This window comes from Scylla paramamosain, chromosome 7, assembly GCF_035594125.1.
Source record: "Scylla paramamosain isolate STU-SP2022 chromosome 7, ASM3559412v1, whole genome shotgun sequence".
NCBI classification, from domain to species: Eukaryota; Metazoa; Arthropoda; class Malacostraca; order Decapoda; family Portunidae; genus Scylla; species Scylla paramamosain.
Genome location: NC_087157.1, coordinates 13207327 through 13230957, shown reverse-complemented (window position 1 = coordinate 13230957; position 23631 = coordinate 13207327). Strand labels below are relative to the sequence as shown.

The following is a 23631-nucleotide window of genomic DNA, read 5'->3' as shown; positions in this document are numbered from 1 at the left end:
TCTGTTTAGTTCTACATCTGTTTCACAAAAAAAAAAAAAAAAAATGTAATCAGACATGTAAATTCCCTAAGGCCCCTTGCTGTCAGAATATACTTCTATTTAAAGCATGCCAGTGTAAATGATTATAAACAAAGATGGTGGAGAATATGTGATCAGATGAAGCTTTACTAATCATTTACTAATTATTGGGAAATGTTCATTCCTGTACTCATACTTTATTAGAAGTCTATTTTATTATATTTTATTTTATTTTATTTTATTTTATTTTATTATTTTATTTTATTTTGATTTTTTTTTACTTTTATTTATTTTTTTATTTATTTTTTTCATTTATTTATCTTTTTATTTATTTATTTATTTATTTTATTTTATTTTATTTTATTTTTTTCTCCAGGTCTGGAAATATATATCTACATATAGATTACTTAAAAGGGGCTTGTGATTTTTTGTAGAGATTTTGTTACTCTATTCAATGCATCATTGTAGGATCAATAGGAGTTGGGGTTTATAAAATAAAAAAAAGAAAATTGTAAAAAAAAAAAAAAGAAATTGGCTGAAAATTTTTTTTTTCAGAATCATACATGTCTCACTTTGGTGGATTGTACTAGTTTTTATTAAGTAACATTTCATTGACCTATGCATCATTACCTGCATACACAATTACCTGCATACATCATTACCTGCTACACAAAATCTCTTAAATGATTGTATAGAAAAAGAAAAGAATAGTAAAGTACTGATGTATATAACAATAGAATATGTGGTGTCACTTACCACAAAAGAAATAGCTTTTCTTACAGTGTGAGACACATAATTCTGAAAATGCTAGCAAAAACATTTAATGTGCTGCCACTGTACAGCAATGCTTGGGGTTCCTTTGGGGGGCACTGGCTTGTGAATGTATGACGTGGGAGGAAGAGATTACCAGGTTGTCTCGTGGGTTGTGGTTAAAGGGTTGCTGTAGGTGGAATGCTTTAAATATGGTACAAGAGTCATTGAGTAACTTAAGGTTGTATCTTTGACTGGGTTACATCTGTATTTGGTGTATGTAGTTTGGATGATGGGCACTGAATGAAATCTGGGATTTATACCTGCCCAAGTTGATATGCATGTAAGGTAATGCACGTACAGGTCACTAAAGTACTGTTTGGGTTATCCGTGGGATGTGTAGAATATCAGTTTGTCACCTGCCTCCTGTATCCAAGGTAAGAAGGTGGTTGATTTATTGATTGTGTGATTGACAGCTGCTGCAGGTGTGTCTTGTGATTACTTGAAAAATAACAGTCCTCTGTGTGTGTGATGTGTGCACCCATCAACAATACAAAATTTCATAGTAGGAGAAAATGAATTAGATTGATCCCCCAAAGTTGATGTGATTCACAACTTTGCATTACTTTGTTGGTAGTTGAGTACTTTAAAACATGCAGTGATCTGGCAATTACCATGCAGTCAAGCATGGCACTCTATTGCAGCAGTCAAAGTAAGCAACTAGTGTGTAGTAAAAATTCATAGAGAAACACCTTTGCTTATTATTTTAATGTGGATGAGATCAGTAGTATAATTATGGAATGATGAAGGACATACAGTGTAATTCTCTCAGGAGTCTTTCATGTTTGGGTTAAAAATTAATACAGTAAAGGAATGATATGGTAGGAAGGTGTATTGTGTTGATTGAAATGACTAATACAGGATTTATAAAGCACATGAACTTGGCTATGCCCTTCTCAGTGCATCCAAAATCATTGCAACTCCTGAGCAGCAACATGTGCATTGAAGACATTGCTTGAATATCCATAACCTTTGAACTAATACTAATAGAATTGAATCATTTAATATTAATCATACTAATTGAATCATTTAACATGACTACTAACTAGACTAACATGGGAAATTAATGTTTGTGTACTAATCCTACTAAAAGCCTTTTGTTCTTCATATAATGATAAACCTTTCATATGTGTGTTTTCTGTGGTGTTAGTAACACTTGTTAGAGTGGATTACCCTTTCATTAAAATCAAAGATTGGTTAAACCTTATTCTAGGACATCAAGCATTCCATAGGTACAGGAAGGAAGCCATTATGAGACTACTTCAACACTTATTCCCTAAAATTATGTATGAAGGATAAGTCTCATGTATTTATAGAGCATAGTTTTGCATGGTAAAAGCCGTACTTAATATTCCAGTTTATCTGCTGTATTAGGGTGATGATTTAGTCAGTCAAACCATCACTTTACTTGTATTTACAAAGCTTTCCTTGAGCCCACAGGGAATGTTTTGTGTTGTTGAACTAATTCTATGCACTATCTTTTCTATAGTAAACAAATATATTAAAAGTTTTCAAAAATTCCAATCATTCATCTTGATTTTATTCATAATGGTAATTGTCCCCTGAAACCTCATTTTACTGGCTTGTTTTAGGATCTTGTAGTACTTACTGCATCTGTTAATGTCTATTGGTAACTTGAAAATATTATAGTACCGATGTTCTTGCTGTGATTCAAGTGTAGACATGACAAGGTTTTCACGAGGCTATTTTTTTGGTTTAGCTAGAGGGTCTCAGAAGCTTCCTCATTTCCTTTATGTATTTGTGTTGATGTGCTTGTGGCAGACTATTCATTGTGACCAAAGTGAGTTTTTCTTGTCTGTGTGAGTGATTTTTTTTAATTAAATATATATTTGTGTGATCTAAACTTCCCCCATGGATGCCATTTCTTGTTCAAGTCAAGTGTGGAATTTTGGTTTATGGCATAAATGTACCACTATATATTTTAGGTCTTTATTGCATTTTCCACCAGAAATTTCATGTACACAGTTTCCTGAGTGTCATTTTCATAACCTTCAAAGTATGTGCACAAATTTAGGGGCAGTTTTTTCTATAAACACTGTGATTGTAAGTGAATTATAAGTTGCCTTAATGAAAAGAAAAAAGAAAATGAGATTGTAAAAGTTTTCTATAATTGCATTGTATGGTTTTCATCACAAGAAATTTTTGGTCACAAAAATATATTGGTCTTAATGAAATTGATATGAATTGCAATGCCATATTGTATACTTTTATTCTTTCAAAGAAGTAGTAATCATATAACATAAGGAATCCTTAAGTCATTTTTCTTATGAGAGAAATAACCTCATAGAGTTGTACATTGCTGTCTTCTCTCTTAAGTATATCTTGTTAATTTTCTGTCTGTGACGAATTAGAAAATACAGTAATGTCTTTTAGTAGGACCTCCCTATCCATCGTTAAGTACATATGAAAAGGTATTCCCATCCAGTGATGACATCATACACTTAGCAAGTACATACTGCACTACATAGTTGTGAAAAATGGCTGGAAGTTTAGATACACAAAGAGAGCATGCTTGCACTATGAGTCACACATGAGTGTGTGATACCCACTGACAGTGTCCCATTCCTCCACTAGCAGCCCTCCTCCTCCTCCAACCAGAATACGCTTGATGAAGGCTCAGATTGGCAGTCGGTAAGTATCCCTGTTGTCAGTGTTACTTTATGTGTCGTACTTTGCAACTGTTTCTTGCACTGTATTCTTCTGGGCTCTTTCCTTTATGCACCTGGAGCATCCTGATGCAGTGGTATGGTCCAAGCCATTGTAGGGTACACTTGTGCACCTGCTCACATACAAAAATGCTGCACATTTACTTTGTAAATAGTGGCTGCTGTTGTTGTAGCAGTGAAGAGATGTACAAGAGTAGAAAAGAGCTTTTAAATGTATTGTATGGTTTATTTGTAGCTGTTGTTTTGTATTTTACTTTTTTTATGATCCTCTTACATTATTTAATGCATAAGCTGTTTTGAACTCACAAGGAATTACTAAGTGAATAGTATCATGTAATGAAGTAAAAGCAAATAATACAAATATACACTGAAAAGATCCATGTGATGCACACTCATCACTATGTAATGTGTGATACCTTATGTGGAATCACATATCTTTTCTAAAAGATATTATATGTTCTTGCTGATGTTGAAGTGTTAGATGAAGCTCATGTAAGTGGTACAAGTAGAAGTAGGTTAGCAAAAAAATGAGGAAACATTGAGGAGGCAACATGGATCCATAAAGAGTGTTAGGGAAAAGATGAAGAGAGTTGTGGGGGATGATCCGAGCTAGGCCACGAGGGAGGTGACCTGTCTTGTATGGCTTCTTGTAAGGCAGAGGAATCCTCCACTGTAACTTGTGGGAAGCTCACCAGTGACAGTCACTTATGTGTGTTTGTGTGTGTGTGTGTGTGTGCGTGTGTGTCTGTGCGTGTGTGCACGCTTGTGTGCGTGCAGTCAGCTAGTCAGTTGGCTGACACGGCTTTGTGTGCGTGTACGGTTACATCAACAGTATTTATCACCTGAAAACCTCATTGTACAAGATTAAAATATGATAATAATTCCATGTGACATCTTTATTCTGCCACAAGAAAGTCACTGGGGCTACTCACCACAGTAGCTGAAACACCTCACACACATGTCCCCTGAGGGATAGGAGTAATGGCTGAAATCTTTACTGTAATGGAGCTTGTCTCCCTTTTGCAGCGATATGAATCTTATGATCATTTAGATAATCATCTCCTGCTACTGGTGAGAAAACTTCTAGAATATTCACTAGTGTAACATTTGTGTGATTTTCATGGTTAGAATATTTTTTTATCATTTTATATCATCTCATAGTATAAATACTATTTTAGTTGCGTGTCATCAGTTTATCAGACTGTTTCATTGACTTTCTATCTCAGTAATGTTATTGAAATATTTGTATGTTTGTCAAAGTACTATACTTTTTTCTATTGGTGAAATAACTTGTGTAATATCAGGCTGGCAGCAGTTTAATTTTAACCTAACCACATTGCAGAACCTTGACAAATGGAAAAGCTCTCGACGCAAACGTCTCCAGAATACTGTAGAGTCCATCATTCAGATCAAGAAGAATGAACAAGAGGATGAAATGAATCGCATGCGTAGAAAGAGCAAGACCTTCAGTCAAATGCAGGAAGACAAGTAAGGACTTGTGTTGTTTAGTGTAAAGATAAAATTGTTTATGGAAATCTCTACATCTGCACCATAATTTACCACTGCATGCAGTGTCAATTTTCCAGTGATGTTTGAACAGCAGGGGTATATTTCTGTTGGATTTTTGGTGTAGCAATACTGGTAATTTTGTCTCCTGTTTCATGAAACTCCTTTACGGTAGAGATCATACCAGAAAAGTGTCCACTTATACCAGTTCATATATGTATTTATGCCCACATATTCTGGTACTCTCTTCACCATTTTCTTCTTCAAATTCTTTAGCACTGTATCTTCCAACTCTATTGGGGTCATTCTCTCACACCAACAGCATCTGCCTTACTCCTCTATATCCTTTTTAGTTGTCAGGCTTTTCATATGCACTTTCATTATTTTATTGCAGGTTATTTACAATTTACTGAGCATATTAATTACCACTATTTACAATATTATTCTTAATTCTGTGAACCTACAGAAACAAGAGGGGACGAAAGTACAACTTGACAATTCACGATGATGATGACAACGACCTTAGCAGCCTTGGTCTCACTCCAAGCAAGAGCAATGGATCCATTACTGACACACAGGAGGATCAGGATGCCAAGGATCTTGATCAGGACAACAAGGATGCCAAGAGTGATGCTGGCTTCTGCACCGGCTCGGACACCGGCAGCGATGGAGTGTTTGCCGAAGACAACATCAGTGACACGTCCTCTGCCCTGGTCAGTGGTGGGATTGAGCAGATTGTTTTTATAGATTGCATTTTTAGATACATAAAAGCTCCCTAAAGGAGAAAATAATAGATAAATGAATTTAAGACATTCAAAAGATTTCTTGTCTTGCTTTGGAGAATTAACAAAATGTTGTATTGAATAGAGTAGTGACCTAATATTTTTTTAACACAACATGTAGAACCATGCTTCATGAGAAAAAGATTAGACTGTCTGTCCATGATGATTACCAATACATAGACAGATACCAACAAAACCATGGAAAAAACGATTTTCTGTTTTGAATGTTTTAGCAAATAATGAAATGTTTATGCAGGTCTCATTCAGAAAACTGTGAGATAAGTTTGGCCTTAAAATTTACTTTAATCAGCTGTATTCTTGAATGCTAGTTGCTTTCATCTATTTTATGGCTCCTGCTCCTTCTCTCTAGTTAACTTTCTGTAGTAGATCTTAACAGAAATAATTGTGTTCTTTCAGTGTATATCTGCAGTAATTGATACCAGAAGAGAGAGATAAGAGCAAGCATATAACCTGTGTAATATTACTGTATAGTAAAAAAAAAGGGTTTAAGGTAGAGCACAGAAGGGATTGCAAGAATTACAGAAAAAGCTTGATGCTCATAAAGGTCTCTCCAGCAATATTCTTGTACTATTTCAGCCATCTTTTATGTATTTTTATTTAGTCACTGTGCCTATCTGTGATATGTGACTTCTCACTGCCATTTACTCTTCTGTACAATTTTGCTTGTATATTTTCATTATTTATTTATTTTTATTTATTTATTTTTTTTATTTTTTATTTATTTATTTTATTTATTTTTTTTTTTCCCATAATCTCTGGAAACATCTTTAGCGTTCATGTCACATTTGTTCTGACAGATTTTTCTCATGATGATCTTTTCTACTGTCTCCATTTCAACTTGCTCGACTCTTGCCACACAAGTGTGTTGCTTGTGTCCTTTACTCATCACTGCTGCAGCTCCCCTGACACAACCTTCTGTTGCTTAACCTTATAGCATTTCTCATTTTCCTTTAGTTTAATTGTTCTGATGGTTGAACCAGCTCTAGTTTAGTCAGCTTTAACTAATATTACATCGGCTGAGTTGTTTATTTCTTTGCATAAATAGAACTTACCAACACAAACTTCTTGCAGGGTGACAAGAAGGAAGCACATGACTCCCTGCTGGACACTGGTGGCTCCAAGGATGAGGAACCACACCTTAATGGTCACAGCTCAAGCCTGATCAGTGAAGTGTTTTCTTCCACTTCTACCACTACCACCTCCTCCATCTCCCATACAGCGGAGTACACTTATGATAAGGCAATAGCTGGCTATAAGCAATACGCTGAAAACAGTGCCAAAAAGAGGACCTCCAGCATCACAAGCCTGAACAGCAATGCCAGCCACAAGGAGGAGGACAAGAAAGAAAAGCCTCGTTTGAATGGCCGCTCCCCGAGCCCCAACAAAAGTTCAAAAATGGAAGAGAAAGTGAACTTCTTCTCAAAAGAAATGGAAAAGGAAAACAGAATAAGTCCTGATCCCAGAGTGGTAATGAGAGAAAAATCACCCCAGGTCAACATCAGTCAGAGAAGATCAATGTTTGAAAATGTGGATCTGTCAACAGTACAGATTGACCAGCAGAAGGTCAACAGAAGGTCTCTTGACATTTCAAACTCCCTGAGAAACAAAGTGGCATCCTTTGAAAATTTGGAGTCAGACCCTCCCACCAAAGCACGTGGGACTTCTTTCACTCGAGACACAAATTTGAGATCAAAGGTGTCTTCATTTGAAAACCTGAGCACGGAGACTAACAAAATCCGTGGCATAACTCCTCCAAGAGATGCTAATTTCCATGTCAAATTGGCAGCATTTTCTTCCTCAGATTCTGACAATGCTCCAGTGAAAAAGAGAACACCTGAAAGGGATATGAATTTCCACAAGAAACTGGCATCCTTCAATGCTGTTGAAATGGAGGAAACACCCCGAGACCAAAAGACTATCCCTCAGGGAGACCCATCGCTGAAGAAGAAAATAGCATCGTATGAACAGCTTGAACAAGCAGCAGAGTCTTACTCTGGTAGTTCTCGGGAAGAAACAATGAAGAGTAAAGACCGATCAATGAGTCTGGAGAATTTGGATGAACCACAAATGGAAGTAAAGATGCGGCCATCACGCTCAATGGTGAACATCAACAGACGTGTCCCATCCACACCTTACATGGAGGTGGAGATTGAGAATTCGAGGTCAGAGAAGGAGTGTGTTGTAGAAGCACAGCCAGCGGTGAGTTGTCAACAAGATTCTTCTAATGTTCAGGAACCGTCCAAACGTACCACTGTCTACGAAACCTTTGAGAAATGTCAAGTCAGGCGAGATGTTGAGTCTGCTCCCATGTATTCTATATTCCAGTACCTCAGCCCAGAGGTTTGTCACACATCTTATCAGAGCCTCTGTGTGTGACTTACTATTAGCACTTGTAGCTGTGTGTGCTAGAAATTAGCTGAAGCAGTTTCGCATTCTATCATTGATACATCATTTTTTAAAGACAGGTTTTTCTTTTCACTAGATTTCATGGATTCCATGATGTAAAAATAATCTTTCTTAGACTGGCTTCCATTCATCAGAATTATCATTCATCTATATACCAAGCTGAAATCCCCCAATATGAAAACCTAGCAGAAATGTGGTACTACACACACACACACACACACACACACACACACACACACACACACACACACACACACACACACACACACACACACACAGTCTCACATCTTGTCCTTTAAGACTCGAGGCTGAAAGATGCTTATTTCTTCAATTTTCACTTTGTGAAATAAACCACAGTCACCCATGCATTGTGTAGAAGCCATTGGTCATCATAGTTGTGATCATATACATATGTAAATAGATATGGTATGTACATGTTTGGTATGTTTATTAAATGACAGTAAAGATTTTAAGTTATAATATTACATAAGCATTATATCAAAATCAGAATGCTTTGATTTTTACTGGAATTTCCAAATCACTTGTTTTTCACTGTTATATGAAATAATTACTGCACAAAATAGTTTCTTGAACATTTAAGAAAATTTGCTTCACCTGAATAGACCATGTTGAAAAGTTGCTGTGTTATGACAAGCATGCTTTTGAGTGTATACACTGGCTTCTATTATTCTGAAATTATGCACAGAAGATTGCCTTTTGCCTTAGAAAGAGATTGACAGTTTTTGTTTTTGCTTTGCCTAAAATAATTTCATGTGTAAACATTTTTTTTGTGATAATATCTGTATATTTTTGAAGTGCCAATATAATTATTCAATATTATTTACTTACATAGTTTCATGATATGCATACTGTATTGCCTGACTGTTTTCATTACTCATTGTTGTTTTTAAATTACAAAAATGGAAATGCACATGAGCAAAATGCTTTTATGAATTAAATGAACAAAGGCAAAATGTAAAGTTATATCAGATAAAGATCAGAACAAGTATTTTACTCATGATTTATATTATTTTATGGACTCACTAATGGCATGTTATCTCTTCATTAACAGGTCAACGCTCAAGTGTTTGAGATTGCCTCAAAACTTGAGGAGACTCCCATATTAGGCTCTCCTATCGGCAAAGTGCCTTCTATCCCCCTGACACCCCCACCTGCCCAGGAAGATGACTCTTTAGAGGCAGGAAAGCAGTATACTGATGCTGACATCAATGAGGTGTGTGTGTGTGTGTGTGTGTGTGTGTGTGTGTGTGTGTGTGTGTGTGTGTGTGTGTGTGTGCGTGTGTGTGCGCGCGCGTGCGCGCATGCTTGCTTGCTTGCTTTGTGCAAGTCTATATTTGTGTATATTTGTTCTGTAGTATTTATATGTTTGTTGTAATGTGCACATTATGCATACATTTAACATCCTTGATTGATAGATAAGCTATACAGTCATTACTGAAGTATAGTTTCTTTCTTAAAATTACAAAATGTTTAAAGAGAAGGTACAAAAGACCACAAATTAAGTGATGTTAAATGAAGCACTGTTTTGTATGTCCAATTTGTTGTATGTCATTGTGTGCCAAAATCCTCAAACAGGTGATAAATGACTATGAGCAAGTTGGTGATGCTCTGGAGGACTCCTCAGCCCAGCCTGAAAACATCTATGAAAATATAATAGATGAGCCCATGTATGAAAATATTTATGAAAAGGTAATGTGGGTCTTTAAGTACACATACACTACCTTCTTGACAGTGCTGCAGCCTTTTGATAGATCTGTTCACTTAATAACATGAATTGTATCATCGTATTAACCTCAGTATGATTTTTAAGATCAGTTTCATGAGTGGATCAGATATTGTACACATTGCTTAAAAATTGTCATTTATAGGCATCATTATCCTATTCATCATTATCCTAGTAACCTGGCAGTGCATTGTAAACTTTTGTGCTCTCTTGCTATTGATTGAAAAAATAATATTGCTTGAATTTAGTTAATAACTTGACTAACTCTTGTGTAGGTTGATGAAAATAAAGCTGAGAGCCAAGAGGCTGTGGAAGAACACCAATACCAGACCCTGGAGGAAGTGAGGCAGGAGGTGGTGCCTCCTCCCACCGCCCCAGTCAAGATGCCACCTATGGAGCCCCCAGAGGTAAGGAATTCCTTGGATTTCCTTTTGCTTTCACCTCTCTTGAATGTTAATGTAGAAGTGACTTATTGGACATCTATTAATCTTCATTTCACAAAATATTTCTTTACTGAAATGACCTGCTGAAAGCAGTTCTTGTGACAGAGACCTCAGCAATGTATTATGCCTTCAATGATTCTTTCCAGTTTTGAATAACTTGATAATGTCTCCAAAAATGAAGCCCAGAAATTAGTGTTGAATTTTCAGCAATATTTTTTTTTGTTTTTCTGACAGTGAGAGTGAATATGTTCTTTTATTTCCATTTTATATATGTTATTTATAAATATGAAATAGTAGAGTGCTTGTTTATTATTTTAAAAATTGTGCTCTTTATCTGCAAAATAACAAATGTTTTAAATATACTGCTAATCACTAGTTCTGAGATCATAGAACATAGACATAAAAAACAGTACTCACGCAGATAAGGGATTGCACTATCTTAATGTGGGTCGCATTAATGAGACCTATAGCTGGCTTTGGTTTGTAACAGTGCCATCAGATCTGTCCTCCTGCTTCTCACATTATATATATATATATATATATATATATATATATATATATATATATATATATATATATATATATATATATATATATATATATATATATATATATATGTAATTCACCAGCTTAAGGCTGAACTGCAGGGCTGCCAATTAATAGATCTTGCTTTAACAGTTTTCTAACATAACTAACACTAAAATTCTATAAAGTACAATTTACAAAAATAAAAAAAAATAATGAGTGCTTCTAGTAAGATTTTTAGAGGGAAAAAAAATAATAAAATTTCTACTAAACTAGTGGAAACACTTACCTTTGACCAAAACTGACATAGACATTTTTTCATTGTTATTTATCTAGGCATGCTCCTTCTGTCCCTTATACCAGAGGCTAGACACTGCCACTAGTAATCTTTTACCTGACTAATAGTCCTTATTATGAATACTTGAGAGGTGTAGATGTAAGTTTCAAAAGATGGAAGCAATATTTTACAGGTGTGTGGTGTGAGCCTCTAGTGAAGGGCATAACCTTTATGTACCTCCTCCCTGTGTTAGTCTTGGTGATGGATTGTTTTGTTTGTGCAACATTGCATGCAGGGATTGTGCTCATTGCATGTTTTGCTGCTGCACCATTGTATCACCTCCAGGCCAGGGAAACATTGATTAACAAATGTTTGACAAAGTGAAATAATGCTTTCTGCAACGTAAAAGAATTTCTCATCACATTATAACAAACTAAAGTAATTATAACATATTTTTCTGTTTTACTGTTGATGGCCACAGTACAATGAATTGTTTATGATCAATATAAATTTTAATATTTTTAAATAAGCCTTATGATGTGAAAACTAATAAATCAGTTATTTCACTAAAATGTTCATAAGGTATTTCACTTGATTAATGATTGTAAAATAACTAATAATTTTTAGCATTGCATTACACATGCAACATAAATGTCTTGATTATGAGGTCATGAATACTCACTCTTACACACAAAGAAAAGGTACTCCCATTTTATGATATATTTCTATCTGTTTTATGGCATAATATAGATTTTTTTTATAAAGGTACCAAAATGCTTTGTTAAAACAATTAAGATTGCATTTACTTTGTTTTTTAAACTAGTTAGTGTTCTTATGTATAAATGAAGCAGACCAAGGGCTACACTAAGGCTTAATTGATGCCTCCTAAACAGTTGAGAGGATACAGTTTCCAATCAGTTTGGGTAGTTTAGTTCTCCAGGGGTCTCAGTTTCTTTCTTGAAATGGTATACTTATGATGTGTGCATTGAGGGAGTGATGACACTGTGAGGGAGGGACAGTGCACTGAGGTGTTGACAGTAGTGTTGCAGCATAACATTGAGCACTTAATGCATGTTGGTTGATGGGTCATTCAGGTGCTAGATGTGACGTGGACGGATGGCCCCTCCCAGGCGGCCCCCCCCTCGGAACCCCCTCCCCCTCCTCCCCCTGATGACGATTCAGACAGCGATGCGTCTGAGCAGCCGCAGAGTCTGCCGGAGGAGGTGGGTACAGCACTGTGTACACACAAAGCATCAAAAAAAACACTAATTTGTGTTCCATAGTTTCATACACACAATGATCACAGTGTTGAATGCCTGCTGCCACACACATTACTTGTTTCCTGTACCTCATCAATAGGGATACAGGGACACTTCTCAGTCTGTCATGTTCTTGCCAAACACTTTGTCAAAACTTTGATTGTTCACATTTCTCAAAAGTCCTTATTGTCTCTGTCTACCACAATATACTGATGCATTGAGTTTTTTTTTTTTTTTTTTTTTTTTTTCTGTGTGTGTGTGTGTGTGTGTGTGTGTGTGTGTGTGTGTGTAATGTCATACTGATGAATTTTACAATACAATAAGTAATAACTAATGGACTTTATGGTTTCCTCACTTGCTCTTATCATACATAAGTCTTTACAGAAATTATACCCAGTAGGAAAAGTACTTTGAATGTACTGTTATAATAGTGGAGTAACTGACACAATTTTATATATTGCTAGACACACTTGGCAGTGCTTGACATGAGTTTTTCTTTCCTTGCTCTGTTCCAATTCTGGACTGATCTTCAGAAAAGGGAACAGGTATTTACATCACACTGGAACAAAATTGTGCTACAGTTCTTAGCTGCTTCATGTTAGCTTTCAAGATTGCACACTTTATATATATATATATATATATATATATATATATATATATATATATATATATATATATATATATATATATATATATATATATATATATATATATATATATATATATATATATATATATATATATATATTTGTGTGTGTGTGTGTGTGTGTGTGTGTATAAAAGAACATAAAACCATTACATGATGTGCAAGAAATTTCTTGCCCTTTGAAACAGGCCAGACTAAATATTTTTATAGATTGTGTAAGTTGTAATTGTTTGAGTTGTGTGTCTGATTTGTCTTGTATCATTGTATGGTTGTAGGTGATTGTCTGTTGCTTCATAATTATTAGCATGCATGGCAGTACAGATTCATTCACGTCACTGCTGCAACTGTAAATTGATAATGATGAATTTTGGTATTGGTAAAGTAGAAATTGTAGTATGACTTGAGTTCTGTAGTAATGATTGTACACCTGTAAGTATTTGTTCTATTTCTTTCATTTGATCACAGTGAACTTACAATCCTGATATATATATGAATAGGTAAATGTTACAAGTCATCATCAAAACACGTGACTAGTAGTTACTGAAACTTTTCTACCCATTCTTATATTTTATTATAGTCAAGAATGGTTTCTGTGTTACTTAAGGAGAAGCTATTTTCACACTGTAGAATTTGTTATCAGTTTAAAAGGAAAACTTAGTGATTTAAAAAAATAAATAAATAAATTATATATATATATATATATATATATATATATATATATATATATATATATATATATATATATATATATATATATATATATATATATATATATATATATATATATATATATATATATATATATATATATTACAGAGGATAACGTTATCCAGTGGACAGTCATAACAATAGTTGTGTTGCACTAGTTGTTATGTGTCAGCATACATATGTTTCATGTGAAGGATACCTTGTCCTCTAATGATAGTGTTGTGTGGTGCTCATAGGATTGCTTCAAGCGAGAGAATTCCACTCGGCGCTTGAAGAAGGAGCTTTGGAGGCGCAGGTCAAACTTCTTGGGCACAACTTCCCAGTACATTGAGGAAGGTGAGTGAGTTTGCTGACACACTGAAGGCTTCCTTACTGTCACAAGAGATGGCAACACTCAGAATTGTTTCCATTTGAAGGTTTTCTAGAATTCCTAGAGTACTTTATAAAGTCAGGATAGATATTACTGAAAACTTAAATTGTCTTTGAGATATTTTCAAATCTACTAAAAGTGAATTATCCATCACTTCACATTCCACTGAAATTATTCACATTTGTGATGCTCCTTTGGCACAGAACAAGCTGTGAAGCCTCCGCCAGACCTCAGTGACTTGCTGAGGCAGGAGCGGGAGGCAGAACGCAGCCTGATTGGCTCCAAACCGGCAAAAACCACCACACAGGAGGTAAGGGGAAGCTCTTATGAACATTGAATTTAGTTATCTTTTTATGGAAATTCTTCTTATAAATGTTGCTAAAATTTTGAATGGTGGATGAAGTCCCAGTCATGAGGAGAACTGCAGTAAGAACTCTGGTTAAGGGTGATAAAAAGGCAGAAAAAAAGGGCCCACTGAAGGTGCCAGTCTCTATCATGTATAGCACTAGAACAGGATGGTTTAGGGCAAGAGCTAAGGGAGAAGAAAGCCAAAAGCTGGTGGTGAACAATGAAATCTCCAAGATTGGAGATCACTGCTAAAGGGAAGTGAGTCAGAATATGCTACATTTTGGAAATTAAATAGCCAATTTTTTTTTTTTTTTTTTAGCTAGTCATGTGAGACATATACAGCACAGATGGATTTAGTTTGAGAGTGACACTGAAATCAAGGCCAGATGGTAAAAAATTTGGATGACTCAGGAGCATGGGCATTAGAGCTAGTTAGGTCATTACACTCATAGATGCAACATCCTTCTTTGGTTTGAAAGTGAGGATTGAGGAAGCAGGAGGGAACAGAAAAGGAATTACTGTCATTTGCCTCAGACACAGTGTTTTGGTGAGGAAAAGAAGAAGAGATTTAGTAGAGGAAAGGTGAATATTGTAGAAGTTAACAGAGAAAAGTTGAGGGGCTTGTCAAGACACTTTGGGTTGATACCATAAGACCAAAGGAAGAGAGTTGTCTTTAGAGGGCAGGCTGTGACAGTTCCCTTGTGTTGTGAGATGTAAAGGGAAACATTCACAGCTTGGTCAGAAGCAAGTTCACAGCACCTACCTAAGCCAGTGCTTATGAAACCTGCCTGGAATTAATTACCATTTTAGCAGGTGTCTACTGCCTCCTCCTGCATTGAAAAGTCTCTTAAGTAGAGGGTAATGAGTGCCTAAATTTCAAGGGAATTTTCCCAATTTTTCAATATGAAATCCTGAGCAAGGATTATTTCCCAACCAACCAGATGCTGACTGAATTGGAAATTGCACGTCAAGAGCGTGAAATCATTGAAAACTTGGAACGTTCTGAACAATTGAAGCAGCAACAGCAGCAGCAGCAGCAGATATGGAAGGTCCAGGAGGAGGATGCAGGGGCTGGAGAGGTGGATGACCATCTGCAATACCAGGAGGTAGGCAGCACTGCTGCTGGTGTTGCATTTGGGCCTGGCTGGGTGTCACTTTTTCTTGTAGCTCTTCAAATTAATCTGGTCTTTATGCATCCACACTGATGTTTTTAAAGAACTTACTAAATCTTCAAAAACTTTACTTACTTGAACTATTACTCAGGGTATCCAGTGTAATTAGTAGAATAAATAAAACATGGTTTCCCATCATTAGCTGTATATTATGAAGGACTAACATTCTTTTTATAGAACTTTTCCTCAGAATCTGTTTTAGAAAAGGGAGATACAGTAATATATTTCTGCATACACTGATGAATGTTATATAGGTTAAAATCAGTGGGAATCCTAATTTTAAGGCCTAATTACAGCGGCTGGTTTAACAACTTCATCTCTCCTTTCTCTCAGTTTTTAGCAACCAGACATACAGAAATACTTGGTATAATTTTGGAGTATTGTTTAATTATGTGTGCTTGCTGGTTCTTTATGCTAGGATATTGGCATCTGTGACTCATTGACTGATGATTTATCTTCTCTTCACCTTACAGTGCTTGAGATCAAATAGCACCTCTTCTCCTTCTGGGTGTCAGGATTTTGTACCTCTTCCTACACCTTCCTCTCTCCCTGATAGTAGTCAAACCTTTGCTAATACTATGCCAACTCCTAGTGACTTTATACCTGTGTCTCCACAACCTAAAGGAGATGAGACTTCCGTCACTCTTTCCTCCTCTTCCTCCTTGACAAATACTGTCCATAAAGCCAGACCCACACTGAGCTTTACACCAGTACCTCCGTGTTGGCGTCCCATGACATCTCCGAAGGTTTTGACCCCTTCCCCCTCAAACAAGCAAACTGTAACCCCCGTGTGGTCACCTGCTTGTGCCACTAATGTTCAAAAATCACCATCACCTTCAATTCAGTTTAGTAGCTTCGATAAAGCTGTGACACATCCTTCTGATTCTGACTCTTCTCACAGAGTAGTAACTTCCTCAGAGAATTCCCAATGCAACATAACTGCAAATGAAACTCCTACATCTGAAGGCAGTGCATCTCAATTCAGTTTCAATAACTTGCCAAAACCTTGGGCTAACAAAGGGACTGAAGAGCTTAAGGGGAATGAAGAGTGCACATCCAACAAAGTGTTTTTGAAAGCAGCTCGTGATAAAAAGACAGTAAGGTTTAAAATTGCATCTTTTGAAGACAGGCAGAATTCATGTGAGGATCAGACACCAATCCTGTCAAATTTTAGATCAGATGGTGCTGCTAAAAAGAGTCTAATCAAGAAGGATGGAGTCACTATTAAAAACCCAGGCAATTTAGAGAGTGTTGACGAGAGGAGCAAACTGCATGAACCGCACTCATACTTTACCTCCTTTTCCTTGTCTTCTTCCCAGGTCAAGAAACCTCTGACAGCTTTAGAATTGGATACAGGACCCAAGGTTGCTAACGTAGATCCTGTAACCTCAACTAACAACACTGAGACCTCCCACTCTGTCACTGAAACCACAAATGTAGAGCATGTTCAGACACCTGATGGTGATGACTGGACTCATGCTACTTGTTTGGAATCAACCATTAACATAGAAAAGAGGCATGCTGAGGTGTTAGATAACCATGTAGCAAATGTGCCACCTGAGCCACAGTTCAGGATTGCCACTCAGACTGAAGTAGTGGCTGAGGGTGAACTCGGTGATCACTTTGTGGCCTCCAGCTTCCCTTTGGACTGCAATATCAACTCTGTTGCCTCTTCTGGTTCTCACCCTGATGAGTATAAGGTGAACATGGGAAAGAAAAACTAGCACAAGAGAAAACAGAATACTGTTGAACATTTTGTTATTGTTTAGTGCTGCATAATAAGCCTGCTTAAGTGTACTACTAGACACTCATTTGGTTGCAAAGATTTTAATGTTTTATTTGGATGGAGATCATATTTTTAAGTATTTACTAGTACAGGAAGTCCGAAGATTAATGAAATATATTCCTCTATTACCTCTAGTAGTAAATGATTTCAGATTTCTAAGGGTATTTTTAATAATCTAAACAGTACATGTACAGTAAAACCCATTTTATCTCTCTCTTAATCACAGACTTGCTGGAAAAATATTGTTGCATAAATCTACAAATTAAAAGTATATTGGATAACTTGTAACAAAAAGCTTTCTTTATGCAGACTCAGTTCAGATTCAGAGGATACATTTGGAAGTATCTGTTTGCAGCACAAAAACTGCTGGTACATACTCGTATTTGCATTATGCCACACAAGTGTGATAGTGAGAGCTGCCACTGAAAATATGTACTGGTTTAGCAGCTAAGGATATGATATTAACCAGACATTAAAAACAAGTTTATAGTGATGGAGAATTGTGAAAAATGTGGCAAGTTTATGGTACAGAACACATTCTGAACACATGGTAAACACATGGTAAGTGACTGCTGCATCAGTCACTTAGAACTCTAAATAATATGGGTTTTATTGTATATTTTAGTATGAATCTTCTTTTGCTGTTCTTGAAATTTTATTAGTAATTAGAGGCATGAATGAGCCACAACATACAGTAGTCTTTTGAGAACAGAGGGTGTGGTTGAGGGAAGCATGAATCTAGTTTCCTCTTGTGCTAGTTTTTGGTGCACTACTTATCTATAATGGTTCGCCCTCATTACTCTTTAAACTCCATTAGGCTGACTTTTAATTAAAAAAAAACATTTATTGCACTGAGATATTTAACTTCATTGGTGTTGGGTAATGTCTTGTCAAAATGTTTTGTTTGAAAATCACATTTCTCATTAAATCAGTCCTAAATATGAACGTTCCCAGTTATAAAACTCACCATAAAAGTAACCTACATGTTAACGAAAATTTGAAATGATATTGATGATATTTTACCAGAAACTTGCTGAGCTGGAGGAGGAGATGATGCGTCACGACAAGGACATGCTGCGCCGCGTGGGTCACTTGCCAGAGAGGCCATCCTCAGCAGCTCCCTCCTCAGACTCTTATGACATCCAGGAAGGCATGGTCATCCTTCCACCTGCAGACAGCAGCTTCAAGATGCAGCGGCGACAGCCTCCAACACACCTTGCCATCCAGGAATTCTATACAGCCCCCTCATATGACACTACTCCTACAATGGAGGAGGACAGCCTCACACCTTCCAGGGAGGACAAGAGTGTTGGTCTTCCAGCTGGGTCTCCCTCAGACTATGCCACCCTGGCTTCCCCACATCCCTTCTCCCGATCCAACTCCCATTCATCCATTGACACCAAGAGACACTTGCCCCTGCAGCCAAACAGATCCACACCCCTAACGTCTCCTAGAGAGTCCATACCAGAGCCTCTGCCACGCAAGAAAAAAGTTGCCACTCCTCAGATTTCCAGCAAAACTCAGAGAATACTGCCTGATTTAAATACAGCTGAGCGTCTTGAAGCAATGAGGTAAAGTTTAGTTTGATCTGTCCAGCCTTGTATCTATCTTCCCACTCATTTGTTCTGGTTCTTTGAAATCCATTTAAGAGTTTCATGTAGGGGAGTAACCATTGAACAAGAAACCTTCCTCTTGTTCCTCTCCATACACTAACATTATTCTTGCATACTCCAGTCCTTTTGTTTTCCTTTCGCTTCTTTGAGTCTTTCTACTTTACAAAGGATTGTCTTCTTTCATCCACAGTATCTACCCTACTCATAGAGATCCTTGTTTTTGTATCTGCTTATTCTCTCCAAAATACAGACATTTAATCATCTCTACCAGATCAATAATTTATTTTACACTTGATGTAACTCTTGCACATCTTTTTTAGGAATCATTCTACAGTTAGGAAAAGACTGATTATAAAAATCTTCAATAAGAAATCATTAAAAAGCAGTAGGTTTATCGCAATAACAGGAAGGAAGACTGGGCCACTAGTTTTATTTTGTTGAACACTATCAGTTAAACCATCAAATATTCTATGCTTACATAAGCAATTTGTCATTTATACCAATAGATGAACCATTCTATTTATGCAGATATAAAGAGGTTTTTTATTTTGTCATCCCTCAGGGTGAGCCGCATGACCTCCAATGAGTCCCTGATGAGTGGTGGAGAGCAAATGGAGCCTCAGGGAAGCTCATCTGCACTCTCAGGTCAACAGATGTCCAAGCAGACACTCTTGGCACTCTCTGCCATACCCAAACCCAGACTCACTGATAATGAAAGCTGGATTAAGAAGAAGCAAGAAGGACAAAAGAGGGACTACAGCAAGCACTGGCTACATCAGGTATTGTCATTGTATTATATTCTCAAAATAGCTTACATTAGCTTTTATTTGTTTATCAGATATGTTTCTATAACTGGTTATTTGTTATTAGTGCAGTTAAGATATGAAAAAAATTGTTTTCAAGAAAGTTATTAAATCTTTAGTTTGATGTTAAGATTATAAAAGAAGCTAGTTTTTATGTCATTGTGAACAGAACAGTGAGGGAAGTTTATTTCATCTGTCTTGGTAATTTGTTCCTCCATAGGAAGCAGAACAGAGGAGACTGGAACAGCAGGACCGAATCTCCCGCCCCAAGTACACCCCACCACTGCCACAGCGGAGATCACCCCAGAGTGCATCACCTCAGTTCCCTTCCCACCAACAGTCTTCACCACAAACCACCAGTTACCTCCCCACACAGACTCCCTCAGCAATGTATCCCACACAGAACATCAGTCCCACCTACTCCAGCTATCCTCAGACCTTGAGGAGTCCATCACCAAACCGCAATGCCAGTCCTAGTGTCACAAACAATAACAACAACAACAACAATATCAACAATAACAGCACCACCAGCAACACCACCTCATCTACAAACACCAATGCCACTGGGTGTTGGAGGAATCAGGCCACCACCTACCAGCCTCACATCCCTGCACCAGCAGCTAATGGTGACAAGGCTCTCCCTGATTCAATAATCAACAACCTCACTCAAAGAATCAACAACAAAAATACCAAGAACACTTACAACAGTTGCAGTGGGAGGTTAGTTGATGATTAATATTTTTTTATACTCACCTAGTGTTTTATGTTTCCTTGAAATTCATAGATTGGAATTGTCATGAATTACTGCTTTTAAAGTGCAGTTTCTTACATTGCTTTTATTTTCAGAGCGGGAAGCAACTACTCAAACAGCAATTATCGTGATGAGAACTATCATGACTACATGAATGCCGATGCCTTGAGTTCAGCCTCTGGACCCTCCCCACACTTCCAGGCAGGCCAGCCCTCACCTCCAGCCCCACAGCCAGAGGCCAATTCTCCTCAGGACCAGAGACTACTTAGTGTCTCAGGGAAAAAGAAGTGTTCTCACTGCTCTGAAGAACTCGGTGAGCAAGCTTTTTGTATTTGATGTCAGTCAAACATCTTACTAACTATAGATAATTATCCTTGTTAATAGAATATTTGCTGGTATTTAGCCTAAATAATGTAGAAAGTTTCCTTCATCATCATCTTTAATCCAATCCAATACACTAGATTTGTAATTGTTTCATGGCAGAACTGCCTTCATGATACTTCATTTTTGCAGAGCTCCATGTTTGGCACATTGCACCCTTCCATCCATTTCCCTACAGACTGTTTCAGTCACATTTTGTACATATGGTTCTGCATGCACAATTATTGTATACACATTCTCAGGAACTATTTTGAATATGAATTAATCTTGCAGGGCGTGGAGCAGCTATGATCATAGAAAGTCTGCGGCTGTTCTACCACATCCCATGCTTCAAGTGCTGCGTGTGTGGCATCCAGCTGGGGAATGGGTCTGCTGGTGCTGATGTGAGAGTGCGAAACCACAAGTTGCACTGCCATAACTGTTACTCCAATGATGAAGGTGAGCCAGACTTGTCTGGACACACTGGCTTGAGTCATGTGCTTGATTGTGTTCATGTCTTATATTGATTTATGAGCAATCACAGCAGGAGAGTCACAGCCTCACAGACACAGCATTGTCATGAAGAAGATAGTGAAAGGAGTCAACAATTGCTAAAATATGTGAAATTCTATCTTCTCATCCATTACTACACATGCAGGTGTGTAATCCTCACAATATGGTGTTTCATTTAAACTTTCTTTTTTTAACTTACAGGGATGAAATTCAGCAAAGTATAGCATCTCTGCAGGGCGACAGATGGAGTGTAATTGTTTCTGGTGCCAAAAGCTTGAGGCATGTCACCCCCACAGGACATGTCACAACCCACATTTTGTACTGTTATAAGTGTTGTTCTGAGTGTAATTTAACTTAGAATGGATCTTAGATGTAGTAACAGTATATATATTTTTTGTTATTGTTTTTTTATGTGGTTTATGTAATATTTTGTGTTGAGACTGACAGTGTTGTATATTTGTTTAATACGGTAATAACAAGTTATCGATATGTACAAGTATGACAAAGATTTTGTTCTGTATACAAAGATTTGTTAAGATCTAAGACACTAGGTCTTTCAAAGCAATACAGATTTTCTTGCTACATAAATATATGATATGTAGGCAGCTGGAAGAAAATCCTACTTAATTTATGTATAAAAACTTGCACAATCAAAGAAAATGAAAATCAATAATCTGTAAAATATATATTGTATATATTAGCTTTAAATCAGTCACTATATAGGTAGGATGACAGAAGTGATTTTATAATATATATACATATATATAATCCACAATAAGGATTCTTTATAAAACTACCTTGTATATTCATTTAATGTAATCTTGCAATAAAAGCAAGTTATACTACATGATGTGGTATTTGTCAAGCCTGATAAGTGATGGATGATGAATGGTGCAGGGGAACCTCATACCCACAGTGATCACCTGCCCAGGCATGCTGGTGAATCTGTTGCTCTTAGCTCTGTACTGGTTGTAGTAATAGTAGTAGTAGTAGTAGTAGTAGTAGCAGTAGGAGGAAGACAAGGACAAAAAGGAGGGAGAGGAGTAGTAGTTACAACAGCTAATGACAGTAATTCCACACTAGACATTAAGTTTTTTTGGCAATACAAAAAGATTATAAAGAAGACCAGTACTCCTTGATGTGCAGAGAAGAGGTGAGTTTGGGCAACAGGAGTGTGATTTTCAGTTCAAGTAACACTCAGTTTACTCTGTTATTGGATTTGAGTGAGTATTATTTGGTTTACTCAGTTATTATAATTCAATTACTTAACCGATTTGTATGCCAAAAATGTAAAGCAGACCCTCAAACCATCTTTACCTAACTATCCATTATCTATTAATGTTTTTTTTATTATCATTATTATTAGTAGTAGTAGAAGTAGTAATAGTAATAGTGATAGTAGTAGCAGTAGTAGTAGTAATTAGTAGTCAGCAATTCCTGAAAATTTATAAAAAGAGATATTGAATGAACAACTTGTGTGACCTCTTGGGTGTTTTAAGCATACATACAGTTCCTTCTAAAAATGCTACAAGTTCTGTTGAAATTTTGACTTTGCTCTGTGCAGTGATGTGTGAGCAGCTCTGGATTGAAGGCCAGAGTGAACAGTAATTGTAATAGGCATAATTCTTTTGCTAAATACCATGTTCCTCATGTTTTGCCTCAGAGTTAACATTAAAATATGTCCATTGTCCAAAGATGTTTCTGTTGTTTTCTTTGAAGACTACATTATTAGAAAAAAAAAAAAAAGTTCAGAATGTGGGCTAAATGTAGTGTTATCTTTTTTGTATTCTTAGACTGTCCATCAGTCATGCACTCTCTGTTCACACTTGTTCATAATTACAACTGTGACACTGCGGGTGCTACCAACACCATATCTGTTGTGATCAGGGTGCTGAAATACTTGGCTGACTCTAATTACCCATTACAGGAATGAATGTGAACATTTAGGACCACAGAAGCAATGGCAGTATTGGTGTTTGTAGCGATGCAGTCATGACTGGCGGTGGTTGTGAATGAGTGGCTGTGAATGTTAAGTGTGGGTGTCAAGATGTTATATTACCAACATATCTTGACATTTCATGAA

At 36.7% G+C, this 23631-nt stretch overlaps 1 protein-coding gene across 17 annotated transcripts in view; it reads left to right on the top strand.

Annotated features, from left to right (window-relative positions):
* Positions 1-22395, top strand: part of LOC135102093 (formin-J-like) — a 241224-nt gene extending 218829 nt beyond the window's left edge. For 7 of the 17 annotated variants that reach the window (XM_064006836.1, XM_064006841.1, XM_064006834.1 and 4 more), the window contains 18 exons: positions 3424-3480; positions 4858-5003; positions 5488-5734; positions 6896-8023; positions 9303-9464; positions 9827-9940; positions 10250-10381; positions 12314-12442; positions 14069-14168; positions 14406-14512; positions 15492-15656; positions 16196-17422; positions 18535-19079; positions 19684-19900; positions 20145-20644; positions 20771-20988; positions 21330-21494; positions 21750-22395. In XM_064006836.1, the coding sequence (XP_063862906.1) occupies positions 3424-3480; positions 4858-5003; positions 5488-5734; positions 6896-8023; positions 9303-9464; positions 9827-9940; positions 10250-10381; positions 12314-12442; positions 14069-14168; positions 14406-14512; positions 15492-15656; positions 16196-17422; positions 18535-19079; positions 19684-19900; positions 20145-20644; positions 20771-20988; positions 21330-21494; positions 21750-21772 (5382 nt within the window). In that variant the 3' untranslated portion in view covers positions 21773-22395. The remainder of the gene's footprint in view (positions 1-3423; positions 3481-4857; positions 5004-5487; positions 5735-6895; positions 8024-9302; positions 9465-9826; positions 9941-10249; positions 10382-12313; positions 12443-14068; positions 14169-14405; positions 14513-15491; positions 15657-16195; positions 17423-18534; positions 19080-19683; positions 19901-20144; positions 20645-20770; positions 20989-21329; positions 21495-21749) is intronic. The other 10 variants (XM_064006842.1, XM_064006840.1, XM_064006844.1 and 7 more) reach the window with 8 other exon arrangements.
* The last annotated feature ends 1236 nt before the right edge of the window (positions 22396-23631 follow it).